Raw genomic sequence first — 24,201 nt, forward strand, 5'->3', positions numbered from 1 at the left:
CTGTTTAGCCTCCATGTATTTTTGTTTTTTACAGTTTGTTTTTCCTGTATTTGATTTCTAATTGATTTCTAATTTTCTCATTTTTAAAGAAACGAATTAAAGCTTAAAATAGATTTTTTTTCTTCGTAAATACATTTTGTGGTGTGTATGTCATTCCTCCCCCTCCTCCAATATATAGACTGGTTTATTTATCTAATACAGCACATCTGTATCCTTTGAGTTTTCCCAAGGTCTCATCACCCTGAGTACAACATAGATTTAATCCTGTTTCTTCTTAGAAGGGTTAATGATTTATTTCATAGTACTTTACCCTAAATATGAACCCTTAGAATACATTTTAAATAGCTTTTCCTTGGAACATTAGGTTAAAATGTTTTTCCTTGTAGCCTTTCCTGGGCCCAGAACTCGTTCCTGATAGGATAAAGGCTGCCTCTTCTACTAATGCTTCTTTGGGATACATATGCCTTTTGGCTTATTGATTAATTGGGGGCTGGTTGGGTAGGGTACCCTCTGCCTGGCATGTACAAAGAGTCCAGTCTGTCAGAAGGAAAGCAGGTGTTCAGTATCAGCCACATCGTATGTATGCATGACCCATCTTCCAGTTAGGATGGTGTCTTCTTCGCATACTTGGTGATGAGTCTGCCCCAAATCCCCGTCTACAACACCTGTTTTTTTGGGCCACTCTCAGTACTCTTTGTGTAGAAGCCAAGATGGGATTAGATGTACAAAAGATTTACTGAGAGAAATGCCTGTGAAGGGAAAAATCAGAAGTGGGGCGAGGCATCAGACCCCAATGCAGTTCTGACCCCTGCCTGTGAAGGAGAGAGGGTTGGGTAAGCAATCCCAGAGTATAGTATAGCTCTAAGCGTGTTTCAGCTGGGTCAGTGGTGAGACATCATGCCAGAATCGCCCATCAGAGGAGTCCTGTCTCTGTAGATCGGGGCCAGCCACAACATCCCTGCCATGCTCGGTTGTTAGCTCGGGTTGGTCCTTGGGAGGTGCGGCCTGGGCACGAACGTGAGGCCAGATCCAGAGAAGTATCAGTTTAGAAGTCATCTCTGTAGTATAAGTTTTGGAAGTGATTGAGATAGTCCAGAAATAGGTTATAAGTGAAGAAATCCAAACCAGAACCTTTAAAGACATTAATATCTCATGGTGCGCAGAGAAGAAAGGCACCAGTTTAAGAGGCTGCATCATGTTTTGAGAGTTAGAGAAAGACCCAGGTAAGAGAGAGTTTAAAGCAGGAAGGAGAAGCCAGTTGTACCAAATTTATAGAGAAGTGCAGTAAGATGAAGACTGAAGAGGCTGTCAGTGACCTGAGATCATTGTCAGTGGATTTCATGGGACAGGTTGTAGCAAGTTGATTAGACATCATGAGTGTATGACTCTTCAAGATGGGGCAGAATCTGTCCAGAGGAACAGTATTTAGTTGTGATACTTTTCATCTCCATAACAAATTTAACATCAGGTGATGCCCTGCTGGTTAAATTTCTTAGGATTCAGCATTCCTCTGGTAGACGTCCACAAAGAACTGAGAAGGAGAGAAAAGAGATTCAAGTCTGGATGAAAAGAAAACGAAAAGAAAGAATGGCAGAGTACTTAAATCAGCTAGCAGAAAAGAGAGGGCAAGAACATCATCCTTTCTGCCCCAGGAGCAACCCAGTAAGTCTGCAGTATCAAGGGTAATGGAATTATCACAATATGTGTAATTTTTTTCCTGGTAAGTATTCAAGAAAAGGATTAACATAATGTGGATGCATCTTTTTGTTTGATAGAAAAGTCAGCATTTTACTTACATCTGGAAAAGTTAAGAAATTACCTTAACAAAATGTAGCAGGGAATTCTACAAACCGTGTTCTATTGAACTATTTTAGATTATTTTTTCTCCCTGAGGCTAATTATGGCTCTAGCATTTTATTTATTTTTTTATTAATTAATTTATTTGGCTGCACCAGGTCTTAGTTGTGGCGTGCGGGCGCTTAGTTGCTGCGTGTGGGATGGTGTTCCCTGAGCAGGGATTGAACCCAGGCTCCCTGCATTGGGAGCACAGAGTCTTAACCACTGGACAGCCAGGGAAGTCCCGTGGCTCTAGCATTTTAACCAAATGAAGAGGTCGAGGGGTTGGGTGACCAGTTGGAGTCACTCCCTTAATTTTCAATGAAAGTCAGTGGCAGTTGAACAACTGTGTGTGTAGTAAAGCTATTTTAAAAATCAATTTTCTCTCCATAAGTTATCTACAAAAAAATCTACTAAAGTATGGTCCAGTTATGAACCAACAGAAAAGTGGCACTTCTGTGTGTGTGTTTCAACTGTCCTTTAAACTGTCAACATTCGTTTCCTGAGCCCTGACTATGGACATCACCATGGCCAGGTCAGAAGTATTTTTCTTCAGAAGGTGAAACAAAGCAGTGTTCCTTTGATGATTACATAACTGTGAAACTCACATTTAGATTACACTTGGATTATAGTTTATCTTTTACTTTGTCATCTGAAATAAAATATAATAGCGCTTCATCTTTTTTCAGCATCATGAGGAGAACATATTCTGTAAGTGAATTTTCCAGATAAGGTTGTCACATTTCAGCACCAAATGGTGCAAAAGTAGGTGAACTATTATTTAAAGAGTGTAATTTACTTACCTGTGTCTGGAGAGAGCATGCTGATGTTAGATGACATTTTGTTGATAGCTCTGGGGACATGGTAATGACCTTCAGGGCTACTCGAAGACCAGAATCTTACAGTGTGTGTGTATATATGTGCTCTTCTACCCCACGGAGGATGAGTTTGCATATCACCCTCCCTTTCAGCCAAGCAGATTCCCCAGATGGTTGGAATTGTATCCAAATTTAGAATAAATGAACTGAGGGCATTGGGACTGTTTTGTTCATAGACTTTGTGACATCTCCTTCAGTACCGCAGATAATTGTTTATTTTTAGCTTCTGTTTGGGTAAAGGTATGGAACTAGTGAGAGGTTAATGTAATTAAAATTTTCGTTTTCATTTTTATCAGAAATCAATAAGACCTTAAATTTATTGTTGACTACTGTATAGGACCTTGAGAAAGTGAATCCACTTCTGCGCGTACGTTTTTGTATACACAATTGTATGTGAAAGGACTTACCCTCATTAGTAATTCAACAGTAACTCTTAATGTTCTGGAATAAGACATATATAGCTGATGTTGGCCAGTTTACCCCATGGTGCGTACATTTTGAGGAGTTTACAAGTCACAATGAACCCACTATAGTAGGTTTCTGGTAAACATTTTAAAACATTAAAGTGATGGTTTTAAATGTCTGACTCATTTCTGCTTTTATCATCCAAGCTCTTGGTGAGATTAATCATAAGACAAAGTATGGGTGTCTCCATCCTTAAAATGTTCCTATTTTCCATTTTAAATGCAGCTGATAAGGATCTCTCCTTTTGAGAAAATACATTAGTTTAACTACTAAAATAGACTTTGCATTCCATTTATTAAATTGGATTTTATTTTAATTACATGATGCTTTAACATTTTCATATTTTGTGCTGGGGTAGGAAGCTTCATCAATTATGACAGTGTTTTGTACTGTTTACGAAATAACAAAATTATGTTTTAACTTCCTATTAAAATATATTAGTGGAATTTTCATGTTTTCCAAGGGTCATAATGGTTTAATTATTTGAACTGAACAGTAATGAACTAACTGGTTATTTCTTGTGCAGTTTTACATGACTTCAAGGGAAATCAGGCTGAGACAAAAGATGAAGCACGAAAAAGACAGGTGATTTTGGTGGTTGCACCCTGGTCCTTCTCTCTCTTGCTTGCTCACTCAAGGCCATAGATAATGCCTTAGGGATTCCGGTTTGCATAGTAGTCCCATTTTTGTTGATAAACAGAAAATTATGGTAGCTAACTGCAAGGAAAATAATTAGACTCCAATAGCCTTTTTCGGAATTTGCTTTCAAATATTATTTATTCCATTCAATTTTTATACTTTATTTCTGCTATTCCCCTCCCTCCCCCAATCCAGATATGTATGTGCATTTTGAAAATACCCCAAAGGCCATAACTACAGGTGCCTTTAATAATACCTCGGAAATCTGAAATTTGAATTTGTATTGAAATGCATTGAAAAAAATAAATGCTAGGTGGTCTTTGAACACTATGTTCCCTCTAGAAATATGAACTGAAAGTGACTCTTTTACTAAATGTTGTTTAATTCTTTCTCTAAAGATTGCTACTCTCTGACCACTATAGTCGTCGAATCTCACAGGCATACAGTCTGATGAATGAACTGTTATCTGAATCAGTACAGCTTCCAGCAACTGCACAGAAACCATTGCCTAAAAAACCCAGACCTGCTCAAATTCCCAGAAGGCAACGCTCCCTTTCTCCAAGAGGGTAAGACAAGGTTTGGCACGTCATTTGGCAAGATAATGTCAGGCATGATAAGTGTGAAGCGCTGTTGTGACTCAAGTTCAGTGGACTTGTTCTGAATTATGATAATAAAGTGAAGGGGAAAATGGTGCCATAATTATGAGGTCTTCATTAGTTTTAATCACCAAGGAAAAAGACAAAAATGGCATTAAATGTCTAATTAAGATATAACAAAGCACTTCTGTATGCCTAATACAATTTTTATATCCATTCAATCCTGTTTTCTTCTTTTCTGTAGTTTTTGTTAATAATTCCTTCTGTAATTTGCCTCCTAACTGCTCCCCTCTTTCTCTGCTTGGCTCCATTCTTGTAGAAACAGATAGTCATCACCAGCTTTACCACTTCTTCCTCATCTTCCCACCCAGTTATTGCTGATTCAGTTGTAGATATTGTTATATGTTTCTTCTTAAATTAATGACCTGCATTAGGTTTGGATATTAGTTCATTAGGCAAGAATTAATTAAACATAGATACTAAAGAAAAGTACCCAAGTGTAAAGTTTCTTGTATATGGCAAACAAACACAAAATTATATTTGTTAATGACCCATAAGGAGGAAACGAATTGACAGTATAGTGTTGTTAAAAATTACCACCTTTGGCAAAATAATTGATTAGGATTGTAAACATAATCATGTAACTTAAGAGCCTAGAGGAAATGCTACCCGACACAAAGCTAGACGTAACCAGATTACTTGTGTGTGTGTAATTTGGGGTGTAATCAAAAGAGCAGAGACTCCCCTCGAATATTTCGTAGAATAATGCATGGTATTTAATACATGAATAACTGCCAAATGTATAGAGCATTTGAAATGGATAGAGAGATAAAAACAATTTCTTTGGAAAAAAAATGAGTGAAGCTTGAGATATGAGGAGAATTATACACTGAATGCATCACTGAGGTACAAAATGAATGTATTAATCTGAGCTGGAATTTACATCTTTTGAAATATTGTAGATTATCACTGATAGAAGATTCTAGGAATATAATAACTGTGTAATTTCTACTTTAGAGAGAATCGACATGATCACAATTTTCCAATACATAGACCTGGAAAAGTCAGATATATATCCATCAAACCAAGTTATACCCAAAAGGGGAGACTTTTGGGGCAAACTCAAGGCTCACCTTGGCCATGTGGTAAGACTGAAAACTTCTTTTTTATCTTGTGTAATTTGGACCTATTCTTTCTTGTCTCCAGAGTTGTGTTTTCATTAGTAAAAGTTGTAAATCTTAGTGAGAAGCAGTTCCCATTTCAACAGAACGCAAGGGATTGATAAAGAGTTAGCGGTACTGGGATTTTGTTCTATTGCTTTGAAATGAGAAGACCCTAGGAATCTTTTTAAACTAATGGCCTTTTTGTAATAGAATTTGAACAGTCAGTTCTGTGTGATATGACTTATTTGGGAATCTGTTTCTTTTGTGTGGCTAAAGATGTAGGCATTTTTACAAATCAAGTTCTGAGAGATTTCAGGATGGATATATAGTAGAGTAGGAATAGAACAGGCACAGGTTGAAATAGTATCGTTTTTACCCTTTTCGAATATTCTTTGCCACATTTGAAGATATAGTATTTGTTATTTATTACTAGCCTTCCTTTAGTTCATTTTGCCATATGTGGGTTTTGATTACTAAAGTAAAACATACTTATTTGTTTAAAAATGTATAATCATAGTTAACATGTAGTATACATATGTACAGCTAAGAATGCATAATAATAACTAATGTGCCAGGTTCCACTTAAGCACCTGAATTACAACTCTGTGAGAAAGGTACTATTATGTTCCCATTTTAAACAAGAGAAAGCCAAGGCAGAGAAAGTTGCAGTAACTGCCTAAAATCAGATATCTAGGAAGTGGTAGAGTCTAGATTTAAACCCAGTCTGGGTCTAGAGCCTCCACACCTAGAACCTGAACTTTAGTATGCACGTTAACTGAGAAAATTGAAGTATCCATATATTGCAGTCTTTTTGATGGAACTTTATAGCTTGGTTAACTCTTGCTTTTGATTGATGAATTACAATAAGAAAACACTGTTCTTTTCTAAACTAGAATTTCAAAATAGTAACCATTTAAAATTTTTTTTAAGTTTTATTTTATACCTAATACATTTACCAAAATTAAATAAAAGAAATATCCAAAATTGGAAAAGATTTTAAACTTGAATCATGGTTTCTTAATGTCAGATGGAAAAATCTTGGATTATGTGGAAATACGTCTTTTTCTTGGGCCTGTCCAATGTCAGGCCTGTATTGTTACCTTGCACTTGGCTGGGCTGAGGCCTTGGCCCTCTTTGGTCCCCTTACCTGTCCTTGCTGAGCTATGCTTGATGAGATGCTCCTGCTGCCCAGGGACTCAGAAGTCCTCAGTGACCCGTACCCCACACAGATAAGTCCAAACCCTCTCCCTGGCCTTTAAGGTGTCCTCCCCTTCTGCCTCCTTAGCCTCCTTTCCGCATATAATCCGGATGATCCATAGCATTTGCAGGCTTGTTTTCCAGACACGTGCTGTGTGCTCCCATTCCTGCCTTGAAAATTTCCCTTATACCTTAAATGCCTCCCCTCCGTGTCTTGGAAGACATCCCTAATTTTAATTCTTTAGCTCTTCCAACCCAGTGTAGTGAATTTTAACATCCATATTTTCATTTTTAAACTGGCTGATACTTAACTTGCATGGTAGTTGTGAATATTAGAGACAAATAGTAGCATTGGTAACTAATATAGTTATTTTTTTTGTCCTCTGAACCCTCAGTCATGTGTTTCTGCCCTTCTTGAGGCACTACTGCAACAGGTCTTATGTTGTAGTTACTTATAAACTTGGTTATGTCCCAGGATAGACTAAATGTTTTGAGGGTAGCAACACTCTCTACATCTTGTGTTACCCCTTCACATTGAACAAATGAAATAATTGAATAACTGGATAAATGGGAAAAAAGGCTATTTAGCTTTTATGCTTAAAAATAGCTATTTATAAACTAATTATTGTTCAAGAGTATTAATGGGCAGGTATTGTAGTATTTATACTGTGTCATAGAACACCATATGCCTAACTATTATCTGAGCTGACCTGTCACTCAGCTTCCTGGGCCTCCAAGGCAAAGGTAGGAGAGGCAACTTGAGAGATTGTGAACACACTGACCTCCATGACTGCCTCTGCCACATCCAGAACCCAGCCATTCCCCTGATAGCATTCAGCGGCAGTGGGAGAAACCGGGCTCTTCCAGTCAGTGATACAGACAACATGAGCCCGCTGGGGCAAGTTTAGTTGTTGCACAGGTGGGAAGTGAGGATCCATTAAGATTTAAAAATTCCCTGCAGTTCTTCTGTAAAAGAAGTTTTCCTGAAAATTCTTTGAGTTTGACTATATGTTGCTGTCTTTTACTTATTTATCGAATTAAATTAATTTATTGTTGGCTGGTTGGGTCTTCATTGCTGTGCACGGGCTTTCTCTAGTTGGCGGCGAGCAGGGGCTACTCTTTGTTGTGGTACACCGGCTCCTCATTGAGGTGGCTTCTCTTGTTGTGGAGCACGGGCTCTAGGTGCGCAGACTTCAGTAGGTGTGGCTCTCGGGCTCTAGAGCACGGGCTTGGTAGTTGTGGCGCATGGGCTTAGTTGCTCCGTGGCATGTGGGATCTTCCCGGACCAGGGCTCGAACCCATGTCCCCTTCATTGGCAGGCGGATTCTTAACCACTGTGCCACCAGGGAAGCCCCAACTATCTGTCTTCTATAAAGCAGTATACAGTTTTTGGCTAACTTCTTCAGCCCCGTGCACAAACTTAAATTTAAGAGTTCTCTTTCTTTCTTTTTTGCTTGTTTTGTGTTTAATTCTGTCAAAAACAATATATAAGGACTATATGGTAAGTATCTGAGAGGCATTATAAGCATAAATAATAGGTCTAGCCTTTGAAATCATCCAGGCCTAGGTTCATAGCCCAGCTCTGCCACTTACTTTGTGCTCTCAGATATGTTTTTTAAATCCTACCACATAGAGCTGTTGAGGATCATAAATAAAACATTTTGCATAACGTAAACAGTGAATAGTTGCTACTAATCCTGAAATTTAAGAAACCTTAGTTGATCATTCTCTTCACATTTTGTCTAGGTGTTTACTGGAAATAGGCTTATATGCCTGGCTTTTCCAGTTGCCAGGGCACATTTGCCATATGAGAAAGGTCTGTGGTTGTGCTATAAGGATACCAAGTCTCAAAGTAGACTTTCCCTTCCTTCATCTGCACTTTTGTTTTGCTTTCTTGGTTCAAATCAACCACCATTTATTGGGCCCCTACTAAGCAGAAAATTTCTGTCCTCAAAGAACTTACAACATGAAAGGTGCATATGGAAGGCTAAAGAAGTTCGCCTGTCTTTATAGGAACTGCTACTTTTACCATACAGAAGAAAGCTGGTGGAGCCAAAGTGGCAGTGAGAAAGGCTGTGCAGTCTCCAGTTACCGTCCGAAGAGGTATGGGATAAAGATTAGAAAGTTCTTGAGCTTATACTAAAAATTTTAAAATCATAAATCACTCTTAGAAATGTCAAGTATGGATTTCAGTATGAAGAATGTGGCTAGGTGGTGGTAATGGGCTTAATAAGCACAGTGCTGAACATAAAATCAAGTACTCAGGAAGGTGCTGTGATCACAGAGCCGTGGAGCACACAGACCCATAAGTTTGGCCCAATTAACTCTGCTCTGATGGAGAGAGAGGGAAATTATACATCATTATCTCAGTCCCCAACATCTCCCCGAGCCCACCCCTCAACTGCTGTTACTCTCCACAATTTAAAAAACAGTTTCAGGGCTTCCCTGGTGGTGCAGTGGTTGAGAGTCTGCCTGCCGATGCAGGGGACACGGGTTTGTGCCCCAGTCCAGGAGGATCCCACATGCCGCAGAGCGGCTGGGCCCATGAGCCATGGCCGCTGAGCCTGTGCGTCGGAGCCTGTGCTCCACAACGGGAGAGGCCACAGCACTGAGAGGCCTGCGTACGAAAAAAACAAAACAAACAAACAAAAAAACCAGTTTCACATTCATCCTCCTATTAGCTGTCTGTAACAACCCTGGTAGATAGTCAGGGCAACTCTTATCCCCATCTTACAGCTGAGGAAGCTGAGGTATAGAGAAGCCAAGTGGCCTGCTCAAATCCCCTTAGAACAATAGAAAGAACAGCTAGCAGTTATAGAGAACTTACTTGATGCCAAGCATTGTATTAACATCTTATGTGCATGATCTCATTTAATCCAGTGAGGTATCTGTGGAATTAAAGAACTAAATTTGATGGGAATAATGATGAAAACACTAATTCATATATACCATAAAAATGATGAGAGATGTGAATTAATCTGTTCCTGTTATTATGCCCTTCTCCACTGCTGTCTCCTTTCTTGGCAGATTCTTCTTTCAGTTTACATCACATCTCTTCAGCTGTGTCTAACCTACTGTTTAACTCATTTATCAAGTCTTAATGTCGGTGGCTATACCTTTCAGAAATTCTACTTGGTCCTTTCCATACTTTCCCCCATTGTATGCATTAAAACCCAAGCCTCCAGTTACTGGGATTAATTTGAGTCCTAGAAGCATCATTTCCTGTGCTTTTTTTTGTGTGTGTGTGGTACGCGGGCCTCTCACTGTTGTGGCCTCTCCCGTTGCGGAGCACAGGCTCCGGACACGCAGGCTCAGCGGCCATGGCTCACAGGCCCAGCCACTCCACGGCACGTGGGATCTTCCCGGACCGGGGCACGAACCCGTGTCCCCTGCATTGGCAGGCGGACTCCCAACCACTGCACCACCAGGGAAGACCTCCTGTGCTTTTAATTTTATAATCCCAGGCTAGTTTTTTTCTTTCAGAGTCTCTCATTTTAATCTTTTGTTAAGATGTTTTCTAATTTAGAATACCCCATAGCTTTTTATTCTTTTCTAAGCAAATATGGAGCAATGTTTATTTTAACAGATAAAACGCCCCAAAATACAATGTTACCCCTGAAAATAGCTGAAATTATATGTATCTTTGTATTGTATTATGAAGCCTCCAGAGACTCAGGGTTTTGTGTTCTTGAAGTGAGTTATGACCTAGCATGAGGCCTTGCCCATATAAAGGCAAAGAGAAGTATTTCTTTCATTGTCCAGTGTCCAGCCCCTGAGAGTATGACTCCAGGTTTCTAGCTTGGGTGTTTGTCTAGACTGTAGCCTAATAATTGGCCCAGGTTGGGCAAGAGGAGGAGCAGGGTTTTCTTCTAGGGGAGGTGGAGCTAATGGACTCAGGGTTACTGTTCAGTTTCAGACTCCTCAGGCAAGACTCTATAGAGTTGTTTGGCAATAAAGAAACAGAGGCGGCATTCACTCTCCTACAGAGAAAGATGCTACTTTAGGGGAATCTGGTGCACTTGCCCACTAGTTTCCACTGTGGGGTTTCTTCTTGATATATCACTTACCTTTGACCTTAGAAAGCTTTCCCTGGCCATGTTGGGGTAGAAACACCCCACCTGGAGAAGCTTTGCACATGCTCTGTTTCACAGAATTTTTTTCATATTGTATTTTTATGTCAAAATTGGATATCCCAAATAAATCTAGAGAAATGCACTTTGATCTGAAGCAAAGGAAATTACAAAGCCATCCCTGTGTAAAGCAAGGTGAGAGAAAGCCAGTGATAGCCTCTCAAGGTTTGTAGATTCCCCATAGGTAAAAGTTTACCCTAAAATGTAGGCTTATTAACCTTAGTATCAGCCGACTTGGTGATGATCTGTCATTCTTTCTAGATGGCAGTAATTATGTTCATTTGACAAAACAAGAGTAGCAAAGATCAGATGCCAAATTAATTACAGCGGAGAAAGGGGTGGAATTAGTTAATGGTCACAGTCTTTGCTAATCTCTTATCATACCTGGAAGACTTGAAGGAACAACTTCAGCACCCCGCCTCCGTTGTTTCCATCTACTCTGGAGGGACAGCCTACCCTTGTAGTTACAATACTGCTTAACTACCTGTTTCTCTTCTTTTTATCCTCATTCTCAACCTTTTCTGTTTTACCAGCTTTTTTTTTTTAAACACAGTGTGTTCACATGTGCATTCCGATTGTGCATTCATAGATATTTTTTCTCACAGTTTTTCAAAAATCGTTCCTTAGTAATATTTACTGAAATAATTATTTTAATATGAAACTTTCACACCCCAAAATACTCAGTGGTGTCTTTAAATAGCAGAAAAAAAAGTCAGCCCTTTTTCAACTAGAGCACAGTCCTCACATTGGATTCTAAACTGGTGACCACAGGTGCTACAGGATGATGTTAACCTTATTTCTGTTTCAGACCCTTGGGTCTAATCAAAAGAAGAATCCCTAAGCCCTCTTGTACTGCCACCCTTCTCCCTGTAATCCAAGAAGCAAGCTATTGGAAAGCTGCTGCCTTGGGGATCCAGATAAATAGACCTGTTTCTCACTTACAGATGTGAAGATTATCCAAAAGAGCCCTCTAAGTACTATTCTTCCCTCCCCCAAAAGAACAGAAAGTTAACATATTAGCTCAAGTTCTGGGCATAGATCATCTCTCTCATCTTGGGCAAATTACATAACCTCCCTAAGCCTCACCTTCCTCGTTTGCAAAATGGGGATAGTAACTCTTTCCCCACAGGACTTTCATTAAGAGTATTCCCCACAGGACTTTCATGAAGAGTATTTATTCTGCAGCAGTCCTTTGAGCTCCTGCTACTTACCAGGCACTGTTAGTCAGGAGAACGCAGACGGTAGCACAAAAATAAGATATGGGAGACCTTGAAGGTCTCTTTGAGAAGGTGTCAGTGGAGTGAAGATGCTGAATGTTGAAAAGGGGTTTGTCATGTAACAATAAGGAAGAACAGTTCCAGGCGGAGAGAAGAGCAAGTTCAAAGCCCTGCTACAGAGGCAATCTTGATAGATTGCCTGGATTGGATTTTACTCTGCATCCAGTGGGACTCCATTGGAGGGAATTAAGCAGGGAGATAATATAATTTACATTTTAGAACATGTGGGAGAAAACAGAAGGCAGCAGGCAAGCACAGAGATATTCCTTGGACTAGGGTTATAATAATAAAAATGGGGGGAAGTCATTCGATTTGGAATATAGAACATTTCCCGGAATAGGGCAGAAATTAACAGTTTGATTTAGGACATGTTAAGATTGGGATGTTTATTGCACATCCAAGGCAAGGTGTCAAGAAGGCCGTTTGCACTATGAAGCTAGAGATACAGGTTTGAGAATTGTCAGCATGGAGGTATTTCCAGCCATGGAACTAGATGAGGTCAGCGAGGGAGGATGTAGATGTGTAAGAAGACCAATGACCAGGTCCTGGGGCTCTCTGGTAATTCAGCGGACTGAATGTAGGTAGCGTGCATAGCCCATAGTAAATGCCAAAATGTGTACTGCTGTTATTTGGGGGCGGGAGGTATCCTTAGCACGAGGTTGGTAGAGAGATGAAAGACCAGGTGGCCCAAACCTTAGCACTCTGTTACCTCTTCTTCCCCTCTTCAAGGAGCCACAGGCCTGCTTGTTGGGACCTGAGTTTACTTCCCATCATATACCCCACATATACACCAATCTCGGGTGTTTCTTCAGGTCACCCAGTAGGGGTAGAATGTGCTGTAATACTGGCTTTGGAACATGAAGTGTGTTAGGTGGGGCCAGCTCCTCCAGGCCTCGTGCAGAGAAGCGCTGTGAATGGGCCGATGCGCTAAGCTGCCTGTGGGCGCGAGCTGGGATGAATGTTTCTTTTCAGCAAATACTGATATTCAGTAAAGAGGAAGGGGGCCATAATGTGTGGCTACTGTACTTACCTTGATGCCTGTGCCCAAAGGTGAATTGTAGCTGTGAAGCGTGAGTGACGATGCTGAGAACATCACTCCTGTGAAGCTTCCACAAGACTTTCCATAAGAGAGAGGCAAGGAAGGCCCAGCTCTCTGAGTTCATCCAGCTTTTAACTTGGAACTTCTCTAGAGTTCCTTTTTTTTTTTTCTGTGGCCTCTCCTCCCTGGACTCTCTTGTCCGAGAGTTTACTGTTGCTTTTTTTGTTTGTTTTGTTTTGTTTTTGTTTCTTTTTTATTAGTTATCTATTTTATACATATTAGTGTATATATGTCAATCCCAATCTCCCAATTCATCACACCACCCCACCCCTGCTTTCTCCCCTTGGTGTCCATACGTTTGTTCTCTACATCTGTGTCTCTATTTCTGCCTTGCAAACCAGTTCATCTGTACCATTTTTCAAGGTTCCACATATATGTGTTAATATACTATATTTGTTTTTCTCTTTCTGACTTACTTCCCTCTGTATGACAGTCTCTTGGTCCATCCACGTCTCTACAAATGGCCGAATTTCATTCCTTTTTATGGCTGAGTAACATTCCATTGTATTTATGTACCACATCTTCTTTATCTATTCATCTGACGATGGGCATTTAGGTTGCTTCCATGATCCTGGCTATTGTAAATAGTGCGGCAATGAACATTGGGGTGCATGTGTCTTTTTGAATTATGGTTTTCTCTGTGTATATGCCCAGTAGTGGGATTGCTGGGTCATATGGTACTTCTATTTGTAGTTTTTTAAGGAACCTCCATACTGTTCTCCACAGTGGCTGTATCAATTTACATTCCCACCAACTGTGCAAGAGGGTTCCCTTTTCTCCACACCCTCTCCAGCACTTGTTGTTTGTAGATTTTCTGATGATGCGCATTTTAACTGGTGTGAGGTGATACCTCATTGTAGTTTTGATTTGCATTTCTCTAATAATTAGAGATGCTGAGCAGCTTTTCGTGTGTTTGTTGGCAATCTATATATCTTCTTTGGAGAAATGTCTGTTTAGGTCTTCTGCCCATTTTTGATTGGGCTGTTTGTTTTTTTAATATTGAGCTGCATGAGCTGTTTATATATTTTGGAGATTAATCCTTTGTCCGCTGATTTGTTTGCAAATGTTTTCTCGCATTCTGAGGTTTGTCTTTTTGTCTTGTTTGTAGTTTCCTTTGCTATACAAAAGCTTTTAAGTTTCATTAGGTCCCATTTGTTTATTTTTGTTTTTATTTCCATTACTCTAGGACGTGGGTCAAAAAAGATCTTGCTGTGATGTATGTCAAAGAGTGTTCTTCCTGTGTTTTCCTCTGAGAGCTTTATTGTGTCTGCTCTTATATTTAGGTCTTTAATCCATTTTGAGTTTATTTTTGTGTATGGTGTTAGAGAGTGTTTTAATTTCATTCTTTACATGTAGCTGCCCAGTTTTCCCAGCACCACTTATTGAAGAGACTGTTTTTTCTCCACTGTATATATACCCTTGCCTCCTTTGTCATAGATTAGTTGACCACATAGGTGCATGGGTTTATTTCCGGGTTTTCTATCCTGTTCCATTGATCTATATTTCTGTTTTTGTGCCAGTACCATACTGTCTTGATTACTGTAGTTTTGTAGTAGATTCTGAAGTCAAGGAGTCTCATTCTTCCAGCTCCGTTTTCTTCCCTCAAGATTGCTTTGGCTATTCCGGGTCTTTTGTGTCTCCATACAAATTTTAAGATTTTTTGTTCTAGTTCTGTAAAAAATGCCAGTGGTAATTTGATAGGGATTGCATTGAATCTGTAGATTGCTTTAGGTAGTATAGTCACTTTCACAACATCGATTCTTCCAACCCAAGAACATGGTATATCTCTGCATCTGTTTGTGTCATCTTTTTTGTGTGTGTGTGGTACACGGGCCACTGACTGTTGTGGCCTCTCCCGTTGCGGAGCACAGGCTCCAGACGCGCAGGCTCAGCGTCCATGGCTCACGGGCCCAGCCGCTCTGCGGCACGTGGGATCCTCCCGTACTGGGGCACGAACCCGTGTCCCCTGCATCGGCAGGCAGCCAATGTGCCACCTCAACCACTGCGCCACCAGGGAAGCCCTGTTTGTGTCATCTTTGATTTCTTTCATCAGTGTCTTACAGTTTTCTGAGTACAGGTCTTTGACCTCCTTAGGTAGGTTTATTCCTAGGTATTTTATTCTTTTTGTTGCAGTGGTGAATGGGGTTGTTTCCTTGATTTCTCTTTCTAATCTTTCATTTTTAGTGTATAGGAATGCCAGAGATTTCTGTGCATTAATTTTGTATCCTGCAACTTTACCAAATTCATTGATTAGCTCTAGTAGTTTTCTGGTGGCATCTTTAGGATTATCTATGTATAGTATCATGTCATCTGCAAACAGTGCCAGTTTTACTTCTTCTTTTCCAATTTGTATTCCCTTTATTTCTTTTTCTTCTCTGATTGCTGCGGCTAGGACTTCCAAAACTGTGTTGAATAAGAGTGGTGAAAGTGGATATCCTTGTCTTCTTCCTGATCTTAGAGGAAATGCTTTGTTTTTTACCATTGAGAATGATATTTGCTGTGGATTTGTCGTATATGGCCTTTATTATGTTGAGGTAGGTTCCCTCTTTGTCCACTTCTGGAGAGTTTTTACCATAAAAGGGTGTTGCATTTTGTCAAAAGTTTTTCTGCATCTATTGAGATGATCATATGCTTTTTATTCTTTAATTTGTTAATATGGTGTATCACATTGATTGATTTGAAGAATCCTTGCATCCCTGGGATAAATCCCACCTGATTATGGTGTGTGATCCTTTTAATGTGTTGTTGGATTCTGTTTGCTAGTACTTTGTTGAGGATTTGTGTATCTATATTCTGCAGTGATATTGGTCAGTAATTTTCTTTTTTTGTGATATGTTTGTCTGGTTTGGTATCAGGGTGATGGTAGCTTCATAGAACAAGTTTGGGAATGTTCCTTCCTCTGAAATTTTTTGGAAGAGTTTGAGAAAGATGGGTGTTAGCTCTTGTCTAAATGTTTGATAGAATTCACCTGTGAAGCCATCTGGTCCTGGACTTTTTTTGTTGGAAGATTTTTTAATCACAGTTTCAATTTCATTACTTGTGATTGGTCTGTTCATATTTGCTATTTCTTCCTGGTTCAGTCTTGTAAGATTATACCTTTATAAGAATTTGTCCATTTCTTCCAGGTTGTCCATTTTATTGGCATAGAGTTGCTTGTAGTAGTCTTTTAGGATGCTTTGTATTTCTGCAGTGTCTGTTGTTACTACTCCTTTTTCATTTCTAATTTTATTGATATGAGTCCTTTCCCTCTTTTCCTTGGTGAGTCTGGCTAAAGGTTTATCAATTTTGTTTATCTTTTCAGGGAACCAGCTTTTAGTTTTATTGATCTTTGCTGTTGTTTTCTTTGTTTCTATTTCATTTATTTCTTCTCCTGATCTTTATGATTTCTTTCCTTCCACTAACTGGGTTTTGTTTGTTCTTCTTTCTCTAGTTCCTTTAGGTGTAAGGTTAGATTGTTTACTTGAGATTTTTCTTATTTCTTGAGATAGGATTGTATTGCTATAAAATTCCTTCTTAGAACTTTGCTTTTGCTGCATCCCGTATGTTTTGGATGGTTGTGTTTTCATTGTCATTTGTCTCTAGGTATTTTTTTATTTCCTCTTTGATTTCTTCACTGATCTCTGGGTTATTCAGTAATGTATTGTTTAGTCTCCATGTGTTGGGTTTTTTTATGTTTTTCCCCTGTAATTTATTTCTAATCTCATAGCGTTGTGGTTGGAAAAGATGCTTGATATGATTTCAGTTTTCTTAAATTTACTAAGGCTTGATTTGTGACCCAAGATGTGGTTGGTGCTGTAGAATGTTCCATGTGCACTTGAGAAGAAAGTGTGGGGACTTCCCTGGTGGCACAGTGGTTAAGAATCTGCCTGCCAATGCAGGGGACACGGTTCGATCCCTGGTCCAGGAAGATCCCACATGCCACACAGCAACTAAGCCTGTGCACTGCAACTACTGAGCCCGCGAGCCTCAACTGCTGAAACCCATGTTTCACACGTACTAAAGCCCGTGTGCCTAGAGGCCATGCTCTGCAACAAAGAGAAGCCACTGCAGTGAGAATCCTGTGCACCTCAATGAGGAGAAGCCCCCGCTCTCTGCAACTAGACAAAGACTGCGTGCAGCAATGAAGACCCAACACAGCCAAAAATAAAAAAATAAGTTTATAAAAAATAAAAAAACGAAAGTGTAATCTGCTGTTTTTGGATGGAATGTCCTATAAGTATCAATTAAATCTGTCTGGTCTATTGTGGCGTTTAAAGCTTGTGTTTCCTTATTAATTTCCTATCTGGATGATCTGTCCATTGGTGTAAGTGAGGTGTTAAAGTCCCCCACTATTACTGTTACTGTCAATTCCCTCATTTATAGCTGTTAGCATTTGCCTTATGTATTGAGGTGCTCCTGTGTTGGGTGCACATATATTTATAATTGTATATCTTCTTCCTGGATTGATCCCTTGACCATTACGTAGTGTTCTTCCTTGTCTCTTGTACCATTCTTTATTTTATAGTCTATTTTATCTGATATGAGTATTGCTACTCCAGCTTTCTTTTGATTTCCATTTACATGGAATATCTTTTTCCATCCCCTCACTTTCAGTCTGTATGTGTCCCTAGGTCTGAAGTGGGTCTCTTGTAGACAGCATATATATGGGTCTTGTTTTTGTATCCATTCAATGAGCCTGTGTTTTCTGGTTGTAGCATTTAATCCATTCACCTTTAAGGTAATTATCGATATGTTTGTTCCTAATACCATTTTCTTAATTGTTTTGGATTTGTTTTTGTAGGTCCTTTTCTTGTCTTATGTTTCCCACTTAAAGAAGTTCCTTTAGCATTTGTTGTAGAGCTGTTTTGGTGGTGCTGAATTCTCTTAGCTTTTGCTTGTCTGTAAAGCTTTTGATTTCTCCCTCAAATCTGAATGAGATCCTTGCCTGGTAGAGTAATCTTGGTTGTACGTTCTTCCCTTTCATCACTTTAAATATATCATCGTGCCACTCCCTTCTGGCTTGTAGAGTTTCTGCTGAGAAATCATCTGTTAACCTTATGGGAGTACCCTTGTATGTTATTTTTCCCTTGTTGCTTTTAATAATTTTTCTTTGTCTCTAATTATTGTCAATTTGATTACTGTGTGTCTTGGCGTGTTTCTCCTTGGGCTTATCCTGCCTGGGACTCTCTGCAGTTCCTGGACTTGAGTGGATATTTCCTTTCCCATGTTAAGGAACTTCTTGACTATAATCTCTTCAAATATTTTCTCTGGTCCTTTCTCTCTTTCTTCTCCTTCTGGGACCCCTATAATGTGAATGTTGGTGAGTTTAATGTTGTCCCAGAGGTCTCTTAGGCTGTCTTTATCTCTTTTCATTCTTTTTTCTGTTCCACCACCGTCAATTCCACCATTCTGTCTTCCAGGTCACTTACCCGTTCTTCTGCGTCAGTTATTCTGCTGTTGATTCCTTCTAGTGTATTTTCATTTCAGTTATTGTATTGTTCATCTCTGTTTGTTCTCTAGTTCTTCTAGGTGTTTGCTCTTTAATTCTTCTAGGTCTTTGTTAAACATTTATTGCATCTTCTTGATCTTTGCCTCCATTCTTTTTCCAAGGTCCTGGATAATCTTCACTCTCATTATTCTGAATTCTTTTTCTGGAAGGTGGCCTATCTCCACCTTATTTAGTTCTTTTTCTGGTGATGTTTTATCTTGTTCCCTCATCTGGTACATAGTCCTCTGCCTTTTCATTTTGTCTAATTTTCTGTGAATGTGGTTTTCATTCCACAGGCTGTGGGGTTGTAGTTCTTTTTGCTTCTGCTCTCTGCCCTCTGGTTGATGAGGCTGTCTGAGAGGCTTGTGGAAGCTTCCTGATGGGAGGGACTGGTGGTGGGTAGAGCTGGGTGTTGATCTGTTGGGCAGAGATCAGTAAAACTTTAAAACGCTTGTCTGCTGATGGGTGGGGCTGAGTTCCCTCCCTGTTGCTTGGCCTGAGGTGACCCAGCACTGGAGCCTACAGGCTCTTTAATGGGGCTAATGGCGAACTCCAGGAGGGCTAATGCCAAGCAGTACTTCCCAGAACTTCTGCTGCCAGTGTCCGTGTCCTCACGGTGAGCCACAGCTGTCCACCGCCTCTGCAGGAGACCCTCGAACACTAGCAGGTAGGTCTGATTCAGTCTCCTAGGGGGTCACTGCTCCTTCCCCCGGGGTCCTGGTGCACACACTACTTTATGCCCTCCTGGAGTGGAGTCTGTTTCCCCCATTCCTGTTGAAGTCCTGGAATCAAATCCCGCTAGACTTCAAAGTCGATCCTCTGGGAATTCCTCCTCCTGTTGCCAGACCCCCAGGTTGGGAAGACTGACGTGCGGCTCAGAACCTTCACTCCAGTGGGTGGACTTCTGTGGTATAATTGTTCTCCAGTTTGTGAGTTGCCCACCCACAAGTTGTTTGTGATTGCACCTCTCCTACCGTCTCATTGCACCTTCTCCTTTGTCTTTGGATATGGGGTATCTTTTTTGGTGAGTTCCAGTGTCTTCCTGTTGATGATTGTTCAGCAGTTAGTTGTGATTTCTGTGCTCTTGCAAGAGGGAATGAGCACACGTCCTTCTACTCCGCCATCTCGAACCAATCTCGGTTACCATTACTTTTAAAATCAAAAGAGGTGGCCAGAGGAGATGGAGTCAAGATGGCAGAGAAGAATGTGAGCTCACCCCTTCTTAGGAAAGCATCAAAATAACAGCTTCTGAACAACCATAGACAAAAAAAAAACAACCCACTGGAACCTACCATAAAGGATATCCTACATCCAAAGAAGCCACAGTGAGACAGTAGGAGGGGCACAATTGCAATAAAATCAAATCCCACAAAATGGAAAATAATTATGCCACAGAAGCTCTCCCACAACAGTGAAAGTTCTGAGCCCCACGTCAGGCTCCCCAGCCTGGGGGTCTGGCAACTGGAGTAGGAGCCCCCAGAGAATCTGGCTTTGAAGGCTAGTGGAGTTTGACTGCAGGAATTCCACAAGACTTGGAGAAACAGAAACTCCTCTATTGGAGGGTACACACAAGGTCTTGTGCGCACCAGGACCCAGGGAAAGAAGCAGTGACCTCATAAGAGCCTGGGCCAGACCTACCTGCTCGTATTGGAGTGTCTCCTGCAGAGGTGGTGGTGGGGCAGCTGTGGCTTAGTGAGGTGACAAGACACGGTGGTTCTGGGGAGTATTCTTTGGTGTGAGCACTCCTGGAGGCTGCCATTTTGTCTCCAAGACCTTGCCCCACCCAACAACAACCTGTAGGCTCCAGTGCTGGGACACCTCAGGCCAAACAATCAACAGGGATGGGCACAGCCCCACCCCACCCATCAGCAGACAGCTGCTTAAAGTCTTCCTGAGCACATGGCTACCCACGAAACACACCCCTTGATACGGCCCTGCCCACCAGAGGGACAAGACCCAGCTCCACCCACCAGTGGTCTGGAGCCAGTCCCTCCCACCAGGAAGCCTGCACAAGCCTCTTAGCATCACCCACCAGGGGGCAGACAGCAGAAGCAAGAACTACCACCCTGCAGCCTGCAGAACGGAAACCACATCACAGAAAGTTAGTTAGACAAAATGAGACAGCAGAGGAATATGTCCCAGATGAAGGAACAAAATAAAAACCCAGAAGAACAACTAAGTGAAGTGGAGACAGGCAATCTACATGAGTAAGAATTCAGAGTAATAATAGAAAAGATTATCCAAGTTCTTGGAAAAAGAATGGAGGCACAGATAGAGAAGTTACAAGAAATGTTTAACAAAGACCTACAATAACTCAAGAAGAAACAGAGATGAACAATACAATAACTGAAATGAAAAATACACTGGAAGGAATCAGTAGCAGAATAACTGAGACAGAAGAATGGACAAGTGAGCCATAAGACAGAATGGTGGAAATCACTGCTGCAGAATAGAATAAAGAAAAAAGAATGTAAAGAAATGATGAGAGCCTAAGAGACCTTTGGGACAACATTAAATGCACCAACATTCACATTATAGGGGTCCCAGAAGGAGGAGAGGGAGAGAAAGGACCTGAGAAAATATTTGGAGAGATAATAGCTGAAAACTTCCCTAACATGGGAAGGGAAACAGTCATAGAAGTCCAAGGAAGCCCAGAGAGTCCCAGGCAGGATAAACGCAAGGAGGAACATGCTAAGACACATAGTCATCAAACTGACAAAAATTAAAGACAAAGAAAAAATATTAAAAGCAACAAAAAAAAAACCCAACAAATAACATACAAGGGAATTCCCAAAAGGTTGTCAGCTGATTCCTCAGCAGAAAGTATGCAGGCCAGAAGGGGGTTGCATGATATATTTAAAGTGATGAACGGGAAGAACCTTCAACCAAGAACACTCTACCCAGCAAGGCTCTCACTCAGATTCAATGGAGAAATGAAAAGCTTTACAGACAAGCAAAAGCTAAGAGAATTCAGCACTACCAGACCAGCTTTGCAACGAATGCTAAAGGAACTTCTCTCTAGGTGGAAAAGAAAAGGCCACAAATAGAAACAAGAAAATTATGAATAGAAATGCTAACCAGTAAAGGCAAACATACAGTAAAGGTAGGAAGTCATCCACACACAAGTATGATACCAAAACCAGCAATCGTGAGGAGAGTACAAATAGACGATATTGGAAATGAATTTGAAATTAAATGAGCAGCAAGTTAAAACTATCCTGTTTATGTAGACTGCTGTATCAAAACCTCTTGGTAATTGCAAACCAAAAATCTACAATAGATGATATACAAAAAAGAAAAAAGGAATCCAAACACAACATGAAAGGTAGTCAAAAGAGAACAAAAGAGTAAGCGAAGAAAAAAGACCTACAAAAACAAATCCAAAACAATTAACAAGATGGCAACAAGAACATACATATCAGTAATTACCTTAAACATAAATGGATTAAATGCTCCAATCAAAAGATATAGATTGGCTGAATAGATACAAAAAAAAACAAGACCTATACATGTGCTGTCTACAAGAGATGCACTTCAGATCTAGGGACACATACAGACTGAAAGTGAGGGGATGGAAAGTATTACAGTCAAATGGAAATCAAAAGAAAGCTGGAGTAGCAATACTCATATATATAAGACAAAGTTGACTTTAAAGACTGTTTCAAGAGACAAAGAAGGACAATACATAATGATCAAGGGATCAATCCAGGAAGAAGATATAACGATCTTATATGCACCCAACATAGAAGCACCTCAGTATATAAGGCAAATGCTAACAGCCATAAAAAGAGAAATCAACAGTAACACAATAATAGTGTGGGACTTTTAGGGCTTCCCTGGTGGTACAGTGGTTGAGAGTCCGCCTGCTGATGCAGGGGACACGAGTTCGTTCCCCGGTCTGGGAAGATCCCACATGCCACAGAGTGGCTGGGCCCGTGAGCCATGGCTGCTGAGCCTGTGCATCTGGAGCCTGTGCTCCGCAACGGGAGAGGCCAGCGTACCACAAAAAAAAAAAAAAAAAAGTGTGGGACTTTTAATACCCCACTCCAATCAGTGGACAGATCGTTCAGACCTAAAATTAATAGGGAAACAGAGGCCTTAAATGACACATTAGACCAGATGGACGTAATTGATGATATTTATAGAGCATTCCATCCAAAAGCAGCAGAATACACATTCTTAAGTGCACATGGAATATTCTCTAGGATTGGTCACATGCTGGGCCACAAAGCGAGCCTCGGTAAATTTAAGAAAACTGAAATCATGTCAACCATCTTTTCTGACCCCAACGCTATGAGATTAGAATCAACTACAAGGAAAAAACTGTAAAAAACACAAATGTGGAAGCTAAATAATATAATAGTAAACAACATGGATCACTGAAGAAATCAAAGAGGAAATCAAAAAATACCTGGAGACAAAAGACAGTGAAAGCACCATGATCCAAAACCTATGGGACACAGTTCTGAGAGGGAAGTTTATAGCAATACAATCTTACCTCAGGAACAAGAAAAATGTCAAGTAAACAACCTAACCTTACACCTAAAGCAACTAGAGAAAGAAGAACAAACAAAACCCAAAGTTAGTAGAAGGAAAGAAATCATAAAAATCAGAGCAGAAATAAATAGAAACAAAGAAAACAATAGCAAAGATCAATGAAACCAAAAGCTTATTCTTTGAGAAAATAAACAAAATTGATAAATATTTAGCCAGACTCATCAAGAAAAAAAGAGAGGGCTCAAATCAATAAAATTAGAAATGAAAAAAGTTACAGCAGACACCACAGAAATACAGAGGAACTACTACAAGCAATTCTATCCAATAAAATGCACAACCTGGAAAAAATGGACAAACTCTTAGAAAGGTACAATCTCCCAAAACTGAACCAGGAAGAAATGGAAATATGAATAAACCAAATACAAGCCCTGAAATTGAAACAGCAATTAAAAAACTTCCAGCACACAAAAGTCCAGGACCAAATGGCTTCACAGGTGAATTCTATCAGAGAAGAGTTAACACCTATCCTTCTGAAACTATTCCAAAAAATTGTAGATGAAGGAATACTCCCAAACTGATTCTATGAGGCCAGTGTCACCCTGATACCAAAAGTAGACAAAGATACCACTCACAGAACGAAAATTACAGGCCAATATCACTGATGAATATAGATGCAAAAATCCTGAACAAACGAAATCCAGGGACTTCCCTGGTGATCCAGTGGTTAAGAATCCGCCTTCCAGTGCAGGTGACGCAGGTTCAATCTCTGGTCAGGGAACTAAGATCCCACATGCCACAGGGCAAGTAAGCCCATTCATGGTGACTACTGAGCCCGTGTGCTCTAGAGCCCACATGCCACTAGTGAGCCCTGTGCCACCACTACCGAGAGTCCTTGCACTCTAGAGCCCACGCCCTGCAACTTCTGAGCCTGCACGTTCTGGGCCCATACACTGCAAC

General features: G+C 40.4%; 1 protein-coding gene across 1 annotated transcript in view; it reads left to right on the top strand.

Annotated features, from left to right (window-relative positions):
• Window positions 1-24,201, top strand: part of CPLANE1 (ciliogenesis and planar polarity effector complex subunit 1) — a 128,388-nt gene that overhangs the window by 99,980 nt on the left and 4,207 nt on the right. Inside the window, exons 45-49 of the mRNA XM_007447916.1 lie at window positions 1,497-1,662; window positions 3,706-3,764; window positions 4,217-4,384; window positions 5,432-5,559; window positions 8,788-8,877. Coding sequence (XP_007447978.1) covers window positions 1,497-1,662; window positions 3,706-3,764; window positions 4,217-4,384; window positions 5,432-5,559; window positions 8,788-8,877 — 611 coding nt within the window. The remainder of the gene's footprint in view (window positions 1-1,496; window positions 1,663-3,705; window positions 3,765-4,216; window positions 4,385-5,431; window positions 5,560-8,787; window positions 8,878-24,201) is intronic.

This window comes from Lipotes vexillifer, unplaced genomic scaffold, assembly GCF_000442215.2.
Source record: "Lipotes vexillifer unplaced genomic scaffold, Lipotes_vexillifer_v1.1 scaffold1706, whole genome shotgun sequence".
Classification (NCBI taxonomy): Eukaryota; Metazoa; Chordata; class Mammalia; order Artiodactyla; family Lipotidae; genus Lipotes; species Lipotes vexillifer.